Source organism: Tinamus guttatus, unplaced genomic scaffold (genome assembly GCF_059628265.1).
Source record: "Tinamus guttatus ecotype Peru unplaced genomic scaffold, ASM5962826v1 Tinamus_guttatus_pri_ptg000383l, whole genome shotgun sequence".
Lineage (NCBI taxonomy): Eukaryota > Metazoa > Chordata > Aves > Tinamiformes > Tinamidae > Tinamus > Tinamus guttatus.
In genome coordinates, this window is record NW_028288917.1 from 2,010,022 (window position 1) to 2,027,815 (window position 17,794).

The following is a 17,794-nucleotide window of genomic DNA, read 5'->3' on the forward strand; positions in this document are numbered from 1 at the left end:
GGCCCATGGATGTAGTTGTATTTATTTTACTATTTTCATCATGCCTCAGTGAGCTGATCCCACTATTCTGTTTCTGCAGAGATGAGTCTGTTTCATCACTGCTGCTTATCTGACTTCACATATTATATGAGACACAGGCAATGCTCTCAGCAGTAGTCATCATTAAAGCAGTTCTCACAAAAATGGAATGTTGCATGAAGATAATGCATGCTAGCATGATTGCTATCTTCAAAATTCTACAACATAAAAGATAAATTTTATTCTTGACTGGTATAATAAACAATTTTTACAAAAAAAAAAACCATAATACTATATGTGATTAAAATAATCACTGTATGTATAAGTGATTTTTAAAGTCCAGAAGGATTTACAGCCTCCAAAGTTCATAAAGACTCCCTAGTCATGAAAAAATACAAATAATAAGTAACAGAAAGAAAGATCTAAACACAGAAAAGATAATACAATTTCATTCTTACTGTGTGTAAGGATTTTTAACAGATATTTAATGAACCTACCAAAATTTCTCATAGGTTCACTGTGCATCAAATAACCCTAAATTATCTAATTCCTTTCAAATAGTCATGTCCAACTGTTCATTTACCCACCTCTAAGAAACGAAATCTATTTTGTAGACCTACTACATCCTTTACCATAAATAAACTGTTAATACTGATTGTGATAACAATCAGTAAAAATAATATGCAGCTAGAAGCTATTAGCAAAACACAAGGTATTGTGTAATGATTCACTCAATTTGAAAACAATTTCAAAAAGGAAATTAAAGAAAAAACAATAATGCATTAAATCATTCAAAAGAAAAAAAGTAAGAGAATGTACAGATTAATCTTGGGAAATTTTAGTTAAACACTTTTACATTAATAGAATATTTTAAAAAACGTATTTGGGCGAATTATTAGTGATGTTGCTTCCACACTGAGTCAACTGGAAAATTAGACAGGAGTGAGTTACGTTTGGACATACTCTCCTTATCAGCTTTATTTTTTTTTTCTTTTTGCTAATCACAAAAACAGTTTGATTGAAAAGTACCTCAGAAGATCATGTGGTCCAACACCCACAATAGTGGTGCAGTTAATGCATATACTTCCTTCTTTATACTTGGCTTTTTGGGTTAGTATCTTCATGCCACTCATGGATTCATCCAGGATGGTATATGGGCTTAATGTGCCTTGTCTTTTATTTTAACTGCAACTCATGTTTCTTGGATAAAACATTACAATATCTTACAGCAGGAATCTTCTGAGAAGAGGCTTTCAAATATGAGCTAAACTGTGGACTCCATAAAATTATTGATGCACTCATGACCCCACCAACTGAAACAGATTCATAAGAAAAACTACATACTATGTACAATATAATGCATGTTACTACTTGATATGCAAGCTTACAGTGGTATTTGATTAAAAGTACTAAGTCCTAAAAGAGTAGTAGGTATCTTTCCTTGATTTGTATTTAATTGCCTGAGTTACATTCCTGGATGCTTATACATCTCCTTTTAATTATATATTTATTATCTTTGTATGCTTTATTACGTTCTGTATTAGAAGCTTATTATTGTCTCATCTACAGTTGATATAAAAATATCTATTCTCTTCTTCACTGCAGAAACAATAAAGTTGTAAACAATGGAAACACACATACACAAAATTACATCAAAATATATAAACACAAGTACATGATGTAAGAAATCTGAAGAACTCTTTTTAATAGGATATAGCCAGTACACTGGATATTCATTATATATCAGCTGGAAATAAAGTTGCATGTTTGAGTATGTGTACCTATTAAAGAAATGGGAACCTATTAAAGAACATGCAGAGAAGATGATAAACAAGTACAGTCTGAGATCTAGGAAAACGTGGTCCTGAATATGGAGCCAAGTATGATCAAAAATGCGTAAACTCCACTACACAAATCAGGAAGAGAGTCTGATAACTTAATAAGATGATGCCAAAAACCTGAGTCTTTTAGGAGCTCTGAGTCTTTTAAGTAGCACCGAATGCGCTGAATATCTTTATGTAATATTCTGTCTTTTACTGCAGGAAAAATTATAAAAATTGAGAGATTTATTCCAGAGAAGTGCAGAAACATATAGATTTATCATAGAAAAAGAATAAGTCTTCAAATATTTAAAGGGTACCTTAGTGAAGAAAAGAACAAACCATGTCCATGTCCACCACAGAAATATGTCTTTGTTTTTGATCAGCTAACCTTTTAATTCACCTTACAAGATACTGCCTTCAAGTGGTGCATTTTTCCCATCTATGTGCAGTAATTCACTGAATTTACCTTTTATTTTTCACAGCAGCTCTACACATTTTCAAGATCATTCCAAGGTCTAACATTGTCCTGAAAATGAGGTTCTTTTTGTGAATACATGTTGCACCTTTAAAGAAAGTCTTAAAGATAGTGTGATGCTGAAGGAACAATCCATAAACGTATTTTATTTTTTTAAAGAATGTTTAAAGAACATTTAATTCCTCAAAAAGTGATGTATTTTACAGTACTATACAATTAAACAATATAAACATATTTTACCTGCTTGGTCTTTAAATATTTTTGATATGACGACAGGCACTTTGTGCTCAGCACCACCCTGCAAAAGATGTGTATTATGCATGAGATTTCACTTCTGACTAGAGTGAAGCATTTATAATGAAAATTAAAGGGGGAAAAAAAAAGCAAGAAGTTATCCATACCTTTATGCTTAAGCCCAAGCCACCAACTGGTTGTCTACGAAGTGTAACAGTTCTGTGCTTTAAAAAATCGCAGAAAAAATAAATTTAGGTGAAAATACAATATCTGAACAAGCAAATGAAATGTCTTTTTTATTTGTTTGTTTTTTACTTTAAAAATTTACTTCTCAAGGATAGCCTAGTCTGGGTGATCAAGTTCAGTTCTGAATTATGATTCAAGAGGCACTCATTTCCTTACCATAAGGTCATTCACACTGAGATCAGATCTCCTCTATATTCTGAATTCTGTACAGAGATTTTTAATGATTTTTTTTCTATTGCTGAAGTGATATACTTCCTAGATAGATTTTTTACATGATTTTGCTTTGTTTTCCTGAGAATACTATATGAAGAGATTTGAAAGGCCTAAATTATTTTAGACTTATTTTCTTTAGTTGCTCATTTTTCAGGTGCAAATACCTATGTTTTCTAATCCATACCTCCATATCTTCTGGCCTATGTGAATTTTCTTGCAAGATATGCTAAAAAACTTATTGTGACAATCTGTTCTCAGAATTATTTTATTGTATTTTCTAGTGAAATGCATAAACATTTATCAATATTTTTCTATAATAACCTATCATATGTTTAATACCATATTGAATATGACACTTCATTCATGTGTACCTATCAGTGCCTGACACCATAACAACAGAACTTAACTTCATCTGTTGACCATTATAGAGCTGAGAAGGACTTTTTTTAGCAATATGCTGAACAAAACTGCATATAACATTACCTCTCAGCCTCTAAAACTGTAACTACAGATCATATCTTATTCTGCATATCAGAAATCCTACATGAGATTATATGTATTATATGTACTTATAGTCTTACATGTAAATTTCAAACTGAGTATTTTATGATTCAGATAAATGTGGATTTTGATCTTCAATGGTTAAGCCCATACTCATTTTATACTTTAACAAGTTATTTTTTCTCGCACTGAAGTTAGCAGAATGATGATGATACTGACTTGGGGTAAAGGGCAAAAGAGTAAGTCATACATTTCCTTTTGTATTTTAAGAGGGTAAAAAATAAAGTATGTAGTTAAAACAAGCTAAAAATACTTCCTTGCATTTTTAAAATTTATTTTTTCTGTTCCCATGAACATTATACTACTCCAGTCTGTGCTAAAAATGAAAATTATTATATCATGATGTAAGATAACAGATTTATAAAGGTGTGTATGATTCAATCGCAGACCATATAATTCAGTTTTAGTGAAGTATGTGCTGATTCATATTATTTCATTCTTTCTTCATTTTGAATTGAATCAAAACTTTTAATCAAAATCATCATGTGTACTGAGAAACTACAGACCCAATCTGAGATTATATGGATCTCTATGTTTAAAATCTGTGGTCATTCCCAAGTGCCATTTTTTCTATTACATAATAAAAAGCTAGACAGTGTCATAATAAAGATCTTTTAAGCAAACTCATGTCAACAGTATGCATAAATATGAGACAGTACTGCTATTATGTAATCATATATCATTCTCTATGACCATGACTAACAGTTATGCAAGGGCAAATACTGCCTCTGATTTTGACTGAAAGTAAGATTTTTGTTGTTGATTTTCAATTTTCCAAAACCTGAAAAGTATATGTAATTCCAGAAGAATAGGAGAAAGCTAAAACTTGATGAATACTTAAAACATATAAATAGCATATAAGTCTTCATTATATTATAGAGGTGTAAAGCTCAGATGATCATAAATCTGCCAACTAACCATCCGTTCCATTTTAAAATAACAGTCAATTCATTATAAGTTCATTAAAAAAGTTCATAAAAATTTAAAGGAGACTAATCTGTGATTCTGTGCTTTTGTGAATATTATGGAAAACAGAACTTTCAAAGTTAAATTAATATTTGTTATTAAATTTCCAGACTTTATGAAAAACCTTCATAAGGTTCTCATCTGATATCACACAAGTGTTTAATGAACAAAAAAAACAAAAACTGTATTTAAAATGGCTTGCTAATAAATCCAAATCAAAAATTAATGAAGGTAAAGTTTACATTAAGTGGATATGCTTCTGGTAGGGCAGTGACAGTCCCTGGATTATTTAAAGAGTTGAAAAAATAGTGATCTGAAAGAAAAACTAAATTAATTGCAATAATGATTGTAGATAATACAAAGTGAGAAGTCATGATGAACAGGACGGATAGACTTTGATGACTGATCAAAATCTGGATAGATTTTAGATGATTTGTTAAATTAGAAGTAAATTGCAAAACATACAGACTAGAGGTAATGGCCGGAAACTGAAACACCGAAAGTTCCACAGGAACTTAAGGAAAAATTTCTTGCCAGTGAGGGAGACAGAGCACTGGAACAGGCTGCCCAGAGAGGTTGTGGAGTCTCCTTCTCTGGAGATCTTCAAAACCCGCTTGGATGCAGTCCTGTGCCACGTGCTCTAGGTGACCCTGCATGTGCAGGGGGGTTGGACTAGATTATCTCTAGAGGTCCTTTACAACCTTAAGGATTCTACTATTCCATGATATTTTAATACTAGCAAATAAAAGATAAACTCTTCTCGCAACAAGGCAATCATCTCCCATTAATAATTAGAGCACTGTTATCTAGAAAAAAAAAAAAAAAAAAAAGAGTGGTTTTGCAAATGAACATGAGTTCCACTGAAAATGAGAAAAATTACAGCCAAAAGTACTAGTACTAGTACTACATTATCAGGAGATTACTATGTAGGATTAGGGACTATAAATTAATTCTGTATCTGGCAATGGTGCACACATTTGAAAGAATACAGCAAGTTCTGGTAAGCTCATTTTGAAAATGATACACTTGTATTGGGCAGGCAGCAAACAACACCAAACGGCTTGAGAGATTTGTCTTGTAGTGCAACCGATACCATGACCTAACCTATTTTGCTTTTTAAAGCATATTTCATGGATGATCACAGGCAGGCACATTTTTAAGCAATCTCCTCGGCAGAACAGTAAATCTTATGAACCAACAGTGCAAATTTCAGTGACATGAAGTCGAAAATGGACACATTCAGACTACAGACACAATACACCATTTAAACCCTCCTACTAGGATAAACTATAATTGGATAGTGAACATAGTGAACATTTTTTAAACAATAACATGGCATTTAGACCTTAAAATGATTTTTTTTTTATTTAAATCATGATCTAAGTATTTAATATTTGTACGAATCTGTTAAAGTAAGATATGAAGACAGAATTCATGCAAGATGATGAGAGTTATGCAATTTACTCTGCTAGTATCATATGCCGGAGTATCTTCCCTGTGGAAGGCCAGCATATATACGTGGTTTATTGAGAAGACGTCAAGGAACAGCATATAGCAGGATCCACAAGTCTAGTCTTGTGACAGAATGCAACAGGTTGGTGGTGTGGGAAGTAATGCCACTGGTAGTTCTCCTGGTCAAGGTGGTCATGGATCTTCTTGCGGTGAGAACCTTCTTCTTAAAGCTGAGATCCTTGACAGTTGAAATAGCGGTAGATGACCATCGGGTAAATAGGTTTTTTACTCCAGGTAAAGTCTGATTAGTCAAGTGTAAAGGTGATATCTCACAGGAATCTTGTTCAACCCAGGAAAATAATAATAATAACAATAATAAATGGAAGGAGTTTGTAAGTTTGATGTTCATGGATACCAACAACACGGGAGAGTGCAGGAAATAAGTCCTAGAGACAAAAAACTAGGCTGCAAGGAAGGAAGCTGGAGAACTGTACTTCTGTAAAATTATCCAGAACACTTCCAGTACACTCCACAGGACAGAGGAGACAGAAAAGGCTTTAATGCATTCCTGAAAAGACAACTCAAATAATATGGATTCAGTTCATCTGAAACTGAAGGAATTTTTGAAATATAGGGAGCTTGTTCAGGAGCCAAATTTCATCCAGACTGAAACAAACCAGTGATGCTGGTACTTAAAATTCAGGAAGGCTGTAAGTGATTTTTAAACCGTAGGTGTGGGAAAAAAATAAAGAACATTATTGTGGATTATATTTGTATTCTGTAGAAAAAAAAAAAAGAATTTCTGTAGAGAAATTCTATATCCTTAAGTAAAGAGTTTTTGGACAGATAGAAAATGACTGTAATGACAGGATGAAAACTGTATATATATGCACTTGTAAAGGAAAGGTAAAATAGGCTGCATAAAAGCATAGTAAGTGCTCTGTGAGAAAAAAAGAACTTAACTCTCTCTCTCTCTCTCTCTCAAAAAAAAAACACTAATAAACCAACTACTTCATCAAATAAAACTGAATCTCTTTGGATTCCAAATCAAATAAGAGCCAGACTCTCTACGACGATGATAACAGTCAACTAGGTTGACAACATTAACCGAAACATGTGAAGAGGTGAGGAAAATGAAAAAATATAATATTGAAGACAGATTTAAATTAACCTCATGTAGAAACAAATATCACCCTAGGATACAATGCAGTCAATAAAACACAGGTATCTACTGGTGACTGCTTCGCTGAGCAACTGCTTACAGAACTCGCAAGATTAGATGCAATACTTGCTCTACTCTCGCGTACCATGAAGGATCTAGCTAATTTTTTTACAGCTGAAAAGCTTCTCTGTAGCAGCAGCCACTATGTGCTTTAGATTTAACATCTGTGAGAGCAGCAAGTCCAAAAATTCCACTGCAATTACGATCCCAAAAGAGGAATTATGCAAAAGTAAGGAAGTTTGCTAAAAAGGAACACAAAGGATAAAGTTAAGGATATTGTATCTTCACAGAAAATGTGAAGACTACTTAAGGGTAATGAAAGCTATATAAGGTTATCATGCTGGAAACACATTAAAGTTTAATGTTGTACGATGAAAATTTGGTCACAATTTAAACAAAAGAATATAAAATAAGATGTTCATTTTTTCCCCATAAATTTCTGAACAAGGAATCTCGTAGAGGGAAGTGTATATACACTGACTACAAAAGCCAAATTAGAACTATATATTTTTTAATATTACAGAATAATGCAATTGGCAAGATTAAGATTATTCCTTACTTTTTTTATATAGCACTATAAACCATATAATAATATCAAGAAGTTTCAAGGACCAACATATCTATTTCATAGATAAAAAATACTTTTGCTATTTCATAGCAAAAAGTATTGCTAACCAGAGCTTGAAGTTAAGATGACAGACATATTCCTGTAGCAGATGGGTAAGATAAACAAGTGGAGAAACTGAAACAAGATTAACTGTGTATATATCCTACTGCAAAACGATGGATTCCAACCTTGGTATATCTACCAAATGTGCTGTTTCTGGAATAAAAGAAATCATTAAGAGGTTGTAAAAGGAAGAGTTAGAAAATGTAGGTGCCTAAGATGAATTCCTCCTGTGAGTTCCATTTAAGGTTTAAATAGAAATAAAATTCCTAAACACCTTCTCTTTGGTCCAAGAAACCAAAGTCAACTCACAAGAATTAGCATATGGAGACTGTGTGTAGATATGAATACTGTTTGAGTTTATTTCAATTTTTGCACTTCTGTTTTTTTTGTTGTTGTTGTGGCCAGTTGAATATCCACAGTTGAAAAAAGTATTTTCTGGAATGTTATAGTTTCATGCTGCACAGTATTACAAGATGGACAGGAAAGCTGGGTTCAATCTACTGTTGGGGCAGACAGAGTACAGAACACCAAAAAAGAAAAGGGTAAATAGAAAAGAATTTCTTATTGGTAAAGTCAGTGTTTAATTCTCTTAAAAAAAAAAAAAAAAAACTCCTATAAATGTCTTTACATGAAAATGTCACTTATGAAGAAAAAAAAAAATAACTGCATAATTAGAATATTTCCCTAGGTCTAGGTAGCTGATTCTCCACTCATTTTGCAGTCTTCACAGATGGATTATTGTTCTTTTTCAAATAATACCTTTATAATTATCCCAAAGCAGTCTCATCCAGTCACAGCTTCACCTATGGTATTTTCAGCTCTGCGATGTCAACTTCTAAATTAGTTTTTGGAGGTTGACCGTTCAGCCTTGTGAGCCTACATGACTGTCTTCTAAGATATACCTTCTTCCTAAAGGGCATGGACAAAACTAAAACTCTTCAATCAATTGAATATTAATTAAATGTATATTAATAATTAGAAGTAACCGACTTGTTTGTCCCTCAGTCCCTACGGTCATGCTCATGGAAGAACATTTCATGCAAGCAGGCCAGAGCATAACCCATGGGTCTATATCTCGTATACAACTCAGAGACAAGGGCTTTAATTCAGAACAAGATCTTGGCCCGTGCATTGGGACAAACAGCCTTTACAAGTAAAAGCAATACCAGTAATATATTATTTAATTAAATCTGTGGTTTTTTGCTTACACATATTCCCAAAGGCCTTATAAACCCTGGGAGAGAGAATTTCAGGAACAGACAATTTCAGGAGAGCTCTAAATTGAAATAGCACCTATAACTAAATAGATGGAGGAGTTTAAAAGAGCTGTTATCAATAGTGAAACATCAGCAAGACAAAAACTTTCAAGAACTCCAAGAACGATACTAGATGAAAATATATTGACAAATGCAAACTTGAAAACATAGATATCAAATACAAGAGTGAGAACACACAGAGAAGAGACTAGTTGGTAATTGGGGGTGTAAAGTGGAGATTGTAACAATTTCTGTTGCTAATGAAACTAGCTTTTAATACTAGCTACTTTTAAATGAGCTTTTAATCCATGTTACTTCCTTTACTTGGAGTAAAAGCTCATACAAACTGAGATCTGAGAGAGGTGCAGACAATCCCTATTAAGTATAAGATATTTTTATAAGTTTATTTTATTATAACTGTTTCCATTACTGTAGGTCAAAGTCTTAGTTCAATTTTTGATAGAGTAAAATGAAGTCACTCAATTTTTAAAGTCTGACAGCCTAAAGGAGGATTATAAAGAAAACAGAAATAGATTGTTCTCAGAGGTGCACAATAAATAGATGAGGGGCAACAGCCACAACTGGACTGTTGCCAAGGAAATTCCAGTTGAGCATAATGGGGGGAAAAAAATTCAGTGAAAATGGTTACATGCTAGAACAGGTGCTGCTGGTGAGAGATGGTGGAATCTCCCTCCCTGGAGATCTTACAAACTTGAGTGGGCAAGGCCCCAGGCAACATGATGATACTTGGAAGATATCCCTGCTTGGAGTGGGAGATTGAACTTCACAGGTCATTTTCAAACTAAATTATCTATTCTAATAAAGATGACTCTGACAAACCACAGTGCAGTTCATTTTCCATGTGGCGATGATCTTATAAGTTCACAAGAATATCCAGGAACTCCCTCATTGAGTTGTAAAATGTTTAATTTGGGACAGGAGCTTTCTTTGGTGGTAAAAGAAGAATTGCGTCTTGGACTGATCCCAGACTGAGGTAGTGACAACATAGATAGAGGCTGTGTAGATCACCTACAAATATGGATTTTCAGAGATGCTAACTATTATTACATATATGGGCACAGTGACAAGACATATTTCTTTCTTTTCCCATTAAGAATAAGCTGATTTCTTTCAAATAAAAAGATGTCCTGTAGCAAGTGATAGCTAAATCTTTCCAGAACCCAGCTGTTCTTTAGTTGAACAATTTCACTGACATTCACTTTTACACGTTGGCAGGTGTAAAGGCAAAGATGAGCAAGAGAGGCTGCATTCATGCCCTGTTCCATAACTAAAAATACTTATGTTTCCACACAGACATTCTGCATCTAGTTATTAAAGGTTTTTAACTTTTGCACAACTTTTCATAAAATACACAATAGCAATCTTGACATCCTGTCAAGATGTACAACAGCTTAATTTAATTTTTAATACAGGATGCATATATATGTCTGCTATTTCCCTGGCTAACAACACAGAAATATTGATATGGAACTGCTTGTTTTTTTACCTTGTAGCTAAGAGCACTTAACCTCAGCTAGGTTCTGACCATATCTCAAGGAGAGATATTTTTCAGGGATATTCACAGTGACCCTTTTATTCTTCTGCTCTGTACATGTTTATTACTATTTTTGTCTATGCTACTTACTTTTTTGCTTCTAATAAATCAAGATTTTTTTTTGCCATGCTGTTGAATGCTTGTATTTATTATTTATTTTGTCACATAAACTTATATCAGTTCTCAAAGTGACAGCAACTGGAGCTTGTGATAATATATTCCTAAGGGATTATTTTATATCTGTCTTCTAAATATCTATCTAGGCCAGCTTTACAGAGAATGGAAAATAAGTAACAAAAGGTTAAATAATGTATTTTCTCCATTCAAACTATCTAAATTTCAAAAGGAAAAGTCTTTCTTTAATCATCAGCTTGATATTTCCAAATAAATAGAAATGTTATTTAGTAGCTCTTATGGCAAAATGGGCACTAGGGAAACAGTATATATTAGTAATTACCTAGATAGAAACATACTTGAGTTTTAAAAAATCTTTTAATGCAGACCAATTCCCTAGAGGTTTTCTAAAAGAATATTCTCTTCTGTTCTTATTAGCATCTGAGTTACAAAGGAAACATATCCTCATCAGGGATTTAAACAGTACTTTAAAATGCTTTCTGTTTTTTCTTTCCTCCCTCCCTCCCTCCCTCCCTCCCTCCCTTCCTTCCTTCCTTCCTTCCTTCCTTCCTTCCTTCCTTCCTTCCTTCCTTCCTTCCTTCCTATCAACAAAACAATGAGTCTTGCTATGTTTTTGTCCCTATTGTCCCTGTCCCTACCTTATTTCAATATGGTAAAGTGGCTAAAACAATACTTGTGAAACTGGATTGTGTACCCAGGATGTGAAGCTTTTGTCATTTTCATTATATTCATCTCCCATAAGCTCCTAAAGAGTCCTCTTTCAATTAACAAGCCAAGAAACCTATTTGTCCTACCACCAATCAAGTCAGACGCAATTCAGCTCTGTGGGAGGGACTGATTAATAGTGATAAAAAACTAAATGCTTTTTTATTTTTAACTTTGTAAGTGGACTTAGCAGGGAAAAGACACGGAAATGACAAAAATGTAACACAAAGGAATAGAAAAAAACTATGAAAAGTAGGCTAAAAGCTGCAGAAATAAGATGGCAATACACATGGAGTGAGGCACTGGCAATATATTGGAAATTAATTTTAACAAGTGAAGAAGTGAAAAGTAACAAAAATACCACATCTTAGTAAAGTACATCATAGTATTAAAGTATAGAAACAAATGTTTCCCCTGTTTCTGTATCCTGCTATCATTCAATTTGCTTCTGTGAATATTGTTAAACTATTCTTCTTGAAATAAATTACCTCTTAAATATACATAGAGAATAATTACAAATATTTAATTTCAATATACTACTACTGTCAGTGTTTTCAAATTTTAATTCTGTGAATGATTTTCCCATACATTCTCCTTTTTCCTACCAATGAGAACTCTCTGAATCAAGTCATGGGGACTTGTTTGGAATGCTTGGACTTTCCAAGTCTTGCATGACTTGCATGACTGAAATATTTTTTTGGAAGGAGCACATATTTTATAATATATATATAGATGATTAAAGAACATGTAATTCAACCCTGAGAACATATTATTTCCCACAGTGGTTCTACTTTGGGAATTATTTCTTTATATTTTAAAAATCCATCTTTTCCATTATGTAGAATATAGTATCTAAATGCAAAGACAACACTTTCTTTATCTGTTTATTTTATTTACACACCGAATTGCGCAAACCACATTGCTCTCCCTCGTTATTTTACATCTGAGTCAAATGACTAGGAAAATGGGATGAGCTGCCATCAAATTACAGAAAACCATTTCCTTGTGAACAGGTAAACAGCCTTCTCAGTGTTTAAAAGTGTATGGCGAAATATGAAACAAGAGATGGTCAAGTTGATGCTAGTAACAGTAATTTACTATGAGTACTGTTTTACAGTGAGAGGATCTGCCTTTTATCTGAACAACAAATATGAGATCTTTAAGGAGCTATCTGTGTTGCTGAAAGTCCAACCCACCCTCGTGGCTTTGTGTAGTCCTCTGTATTGCACAACAAGGTGAACTGTTTGGCCCCAGGGAGGTTGGAATTATATGAAAAGTAAAACTGATAGAGGAGCAGAAAAAATAGCAGGAAATGCTTTCCATGAAACTGGCTAGAGAATTAAGTATTGTCACAAGTAGATAACAGAACTTTATGTATCGATATTTTCCTATGCACATATTCCACCTACAGAAAGCAACTCTAAAAGCACAAGTCCTTTTCCTCCTACATATTTGAGATGATTACATAAAGAAAGAAAACAAATTATTTCTATTTTTGTTATAAAGGAAATAATGTGATGAAAGGCTGTGTGCAAAATATAGAATAACTATGAATAATAAATAATAAAGGCAAACTATAGAAAGAAGAATAAATCAGTAAGACAATGTGATTGTCTATGGTTGCTACAGAATTGCCTTTCAGCTTACAATTTTCTATTAATATATTGAATTACACATAATCATATAGAGTACAGAAACAAAATCTTGAAACACTTAAAATTCTTCTGAATTTAACTTCAAAATTTTTGAATTATCAAAGAGAGTGCTATCTGACTGCCAGCTATTTCACCTTTATTTCAAATTCTGCATTTTAGTTCCTATATAATGGCGATTTACATTCTGTAAAAAATAAAATGTTCATCTTAATATTATACTCACTTGGCATTTATTTTAAAAGCTAATGTTACTGTTTGGTTCAAAGTAAATCAAAACAAATACTGCCATGAAAGCTATATTTAATCATTTTTTTTTTCTTATCTGAGTTTGTCTACAGAACCTCATGTGAATTGAAGATAACAGTTTCAAGATGGGATTGTTTGAAGAGGTCTTGAAAGTTTTTTTCAAATTATAGTTTCTATTATATAAATTCAATGTATTTCTTAACAACAAGAACAAAAATTAAAACACCATTTACAGGAACATGGAGAAAAATAAGAAGAAAAATGTTATGCTGCCAATTAAGGGAAACAAGGAACAATTCCATCTGTAACATCAAAACAACATGTGCAGGTGGGAAATTAATTTAGAGGAGTACAAAACTACAGGCCCTCCTCCAGTGCAGTCAACTGGACAGGCTGAGGAAGACCCAGTTGTTTGTGTATGATCACCTGATTTTTCAGGGTTTCCCTGAAAAATATTGCCTATGAATAGCATAATGAGGAAGAAGGCCTTAGTGGATTTCATATCTAGAGCCACATAGTACTTTGCAACTCAAATCTAGATTGCCATCTGAACATCTGAACTGTATTTGAAACTCTCTCACTTTTACCCATTATTTCTCCCTTACTTTTACCCCTACTTCTACATCCTTCTTCAGTTCTGTCAGAACTCTTCTACTCTACAATGACTCTTACTTTTGAGAACTTTTTTTTTCAAAATTCTTCTTCTTATCTTAAAATCAGAGGTTGTTTTCCTGTCCTATCTTCCTCCAGCAAATACTAGTTAGAGGACACAAGGCATGTAGATACCAGCAAGACCTCAGCAGTCATATATGCTTATATATACAGACATATTAAATTTCAGGCAGATGACATTTTATTATGCCTTTTATTACCACACTTTGCATACAGCTTACCGGTACTACCAACATACAGTGTCAGTAGCTAGAATCTGCAGCACTTCATGCTTCTCAGTGAAATGGAAAGTACACACAAGCTGATGATTTTTGGCTTCTATCTACTTCAGCAAACCAACCAAAACGTGACATGCCTTTAGTTCTCTAAATGGCCTTCCACTGGTTGCTCACTGATGCAACCTGAGCATTTGAGCATTTTTAAAAGCAAGTCATGTTCCACTGAATTACACAGACAAGGGTGTATAGTGTAGGGACACCACATGATTTAAAAAAAAAAAAAAAAAAAAAAAGTTTTGTAACTGAATTTTAGGGGAAAAAAAAGAAGAATACCGTACATATGCTGGCATTCTCTGCACCCCGTCTGTGCACAAAAAAAAAGAATTAAAATGAAGGATGTAAGTATCTGTCAAGTGTTCTCCCGGCCACTGTATATCCTTGACAATTGTCAATACTTGAAAAAACAATGAAGAAAAGGCCTTGTACTCGTTTAGATGCTTTCAGTTGGAAATACAGCATTTGCGTGCCTTTTTCTTCATTTTTTTACCATTAATAACCTAACAATATTTGGTGGAATAATTTTATAGTCTCAATGTTTATATATTTTTAATTTCTTGTCAAAATAAAGGACACTCTTGTAAAAAGAATAAGTTCTTGGCTACAAGAATGCACAAAAGAAATGTTGAACATTCCATATTTTCTATTCCCAAATAACATCTCTTGCACTCCAATACCATATTTGGATCTCTGTAGAAGACATGAAAATATACAGCCAAAAACACAGAGATCTAGAAGCACTTACATTTGCACTGTGATCACTTCCACTAACACAGATGACATCTTGTTTTTGAATTGTTAGTACCTCTTTTGTAAGCTTCAGTCGGATGTCATAGGCATTTTCAGATACTTCATCATATAATAAAGCAATACCAGTTTTAGTCTGTGAAAACAAGACACAGAAACAAAGATTTTAATTATGTGAACACTTCATAATGATAAAAAATAGCCTCTATCTTATCCAATACACAAAATGCGTGTAAATAAACATTTTTTTTAAAAAAGTGGAAAAAAGGCCTGCTTTTTAGGCTCCAAATGAGTTAAACATAAGAATAAACATGTACTGTAAAAAGACAGCAAAAAGGTCTTTGAAGCAGGTATATATATGTATATATATGTAAAAAATATTTTCCCAGTATACTGTTCAACAAAGGATATTTTTTCTGTTTATATTTAGCCATTCCATTTATCATGAATTTGTATTAGAAGCAGAATGTATGTATGTATATATGTAAGTATGTATGCAGATGGACTTTTCAGTTTCAACAAAAGGTGGAGAAATGTCATATTATTACTGACTTAGAGTAGTTTCTTCTGCTGTCTCAGGGAAAAAAAAAAATGTATCCTTCATAAGTGTCACCTTTAAGATACAGAATTCCACTGTAGCGCGCAAAACTGTTTTCCAACAGTAAACCACACAAATACACACACTGCAAACATACAGGTGTTACAGGTTTCAATTTGCTTAAGTCAAGGGACGTGTACTTAAGAAGTTACATCATCATCAGAATATAAAATAGGTAAAGCCTGGAAGTCAATCAGTTTTGTAACAAACGTTAACATCTAAAAGATGTTAAGCCTGTGACTAATAGAAAAGAAAATCTGTTCTGACTTTGGTTTACTTACATATACAGATTTCCTACTAAACTGGACTCCAGAATGCTATAGAAATTTGTTAAAATAAGTAAGCAAGTACAATTTCAGAACTTTATAGTCATTGCACAGAAGAGAAAGATTAAAGCACCTATTCTGAAAACAGATCAACATATTTGAGAGTAATATTTGCTTATTAATTTATAATATCACCTCGGACCACCACCGTGCACTTGCACAGGAAGGTTTAGCTACAGCATGTTCCTTTTTTTAAGGCTTTTGAATCAAGTCATTCACCTATTTATTTTGTTTTTACTTTGATAATTAGCAGACTGTGTAAAGAACAGAGCGATGGACTTAAAGAAGAAACATACCCTGTGTACTGAATGAATGTTCCTCAAAAAGTAAAATAAAAAAGGCATGTCACCTTCATAACAGTATTTCCATTACTATAAAGAGTAGGCAGAGAGCTCTTTGGTGATTGTTAGCAAAAACCTTTCATCTTTTAACCATTGTTCAGCTCGAGGCACTTTTATTTAGATGTCATGTAGCTCTATGCAGAAACAAAATGCCGAAGCATCCCTTATAGTCTGCAGAAATGGAAGGCAGCATAGACCGCAATTCCATTTGCCCTTACATAGGAGTTGTTCAGTTGAATTGCTCATTGGGTTGTCCTCAGTGTCCCATGTAGGCCATTGCTGCCATTTTAGACAGTTTAGGGTATCCAAGACAATCTATACATATATTTGGCCCTATGAGAAACCAAAGTCCAAAGCCTCTTCTGGAGAGAGGTTTTGACAGATCTCCACCATTATAATGAGATGCAGACATGATAGCTATCGTGACAGTAGATATTTACCTGTCAATATTTCAAGTTTGAAATTAATATCACTACAAAGATTTAAAATGTAAAAAATCCCATCTAGACAGCCACTTGGATTCTGTAAAGTCAATGGTGAGAAATAAACACTGGAGCACAATTCACCTGATCTATTCCACACACCCTTCAAGAATGAAAGAAATTGTATCATAGCTCTCTATTTCAGCTGGGAAAATAAATGACAACCCAAATGAGTCTTGCTCCGAGTGTCTGCTGGGAATGCCTAAAGGAAAAAAAAAAAGATTCAGTGGGGGATATAAACTTTTATTATCCTCATTTGTTTGTAAACTGACACTACTTTATATTCCCCAAGTGTTTTAAATTTTTTAGTATGATTTGATAACTTATCAGCACAATTTTATAAATGACAGAATATGAAAGTTATGTCAACACCATCTGCTTAACTGCTATATTATGTAGAAACAAATATTTTTAAATAGAATTTCCTTTCAAAATCACTTTACCCATGTTTTGCTCCCAAAGGTTCTGCATCACTATTTCACCCAGCCTGACAATCATTGTTGCTTTTACTGATATGCCAGATTATGCTTTACAGAAACATCTTGAGAGAACAGAACACTTTATATAATCTAAAATCAGAACATTCTACCACCTAGTAATTGTTACACATGTTTAGAAGTGATATGATGAAAAAATCTGAACTTTTAATTGTAACAGCTCGCTAAATAACAAATGAAATGTGCAGAATAAGTTAGTATTTCTATCAAGCTATTTAAGCTGAAAATCCCACTGAAGTTCATCTATTCCTATTTAAATGAATACCTACTTCACACTTTATCTAACTTTCAATGTGATCTAAGATGACATAAAGCAATACCCTATTTGCTTTCAGAATCAAATCAATAAGACAAATCTAGAGTTCTCTCAGCCTTTCAATTATGCCTTTTTAAATAAACGGCTGTGAATTAGAATTAAGAACAT

At 33.2% G+C, this 17,794-nt stretch overlaps 1 protein-coding gene across 1 annotated transcript in view; it reads right to left on the minus strand.

The window, feature by feature from the left end:
* The window catches only part of SNTG2 (syntrophin gamma 2), a gene marked incomplete at its 5' end in the record, with an annotated part of 130,316 nt that extends 115,036 nt beyond the window's left edge, over positions 1–15,280 (minus strand). The window contains 3 exons of the mRNA XM_088530604.1: positions 2,557–2,614; positions 2,718–2,774; positions 15,125–15,280. Of these exons, the coding sequence (XP_088386730.1) occupies positions 2,557–2,614; positions 2,718–2,774; positions 15,125–15,280 (271 nt within the window). The remainder of the gene's footprint in view (positions 1–2,556; positions 2,615–2,717; positions 2,775–15,124) is intronic.
* Between the last annotated feature and the right edge of the window lie 2,514 nt (positions 15,281–17,794).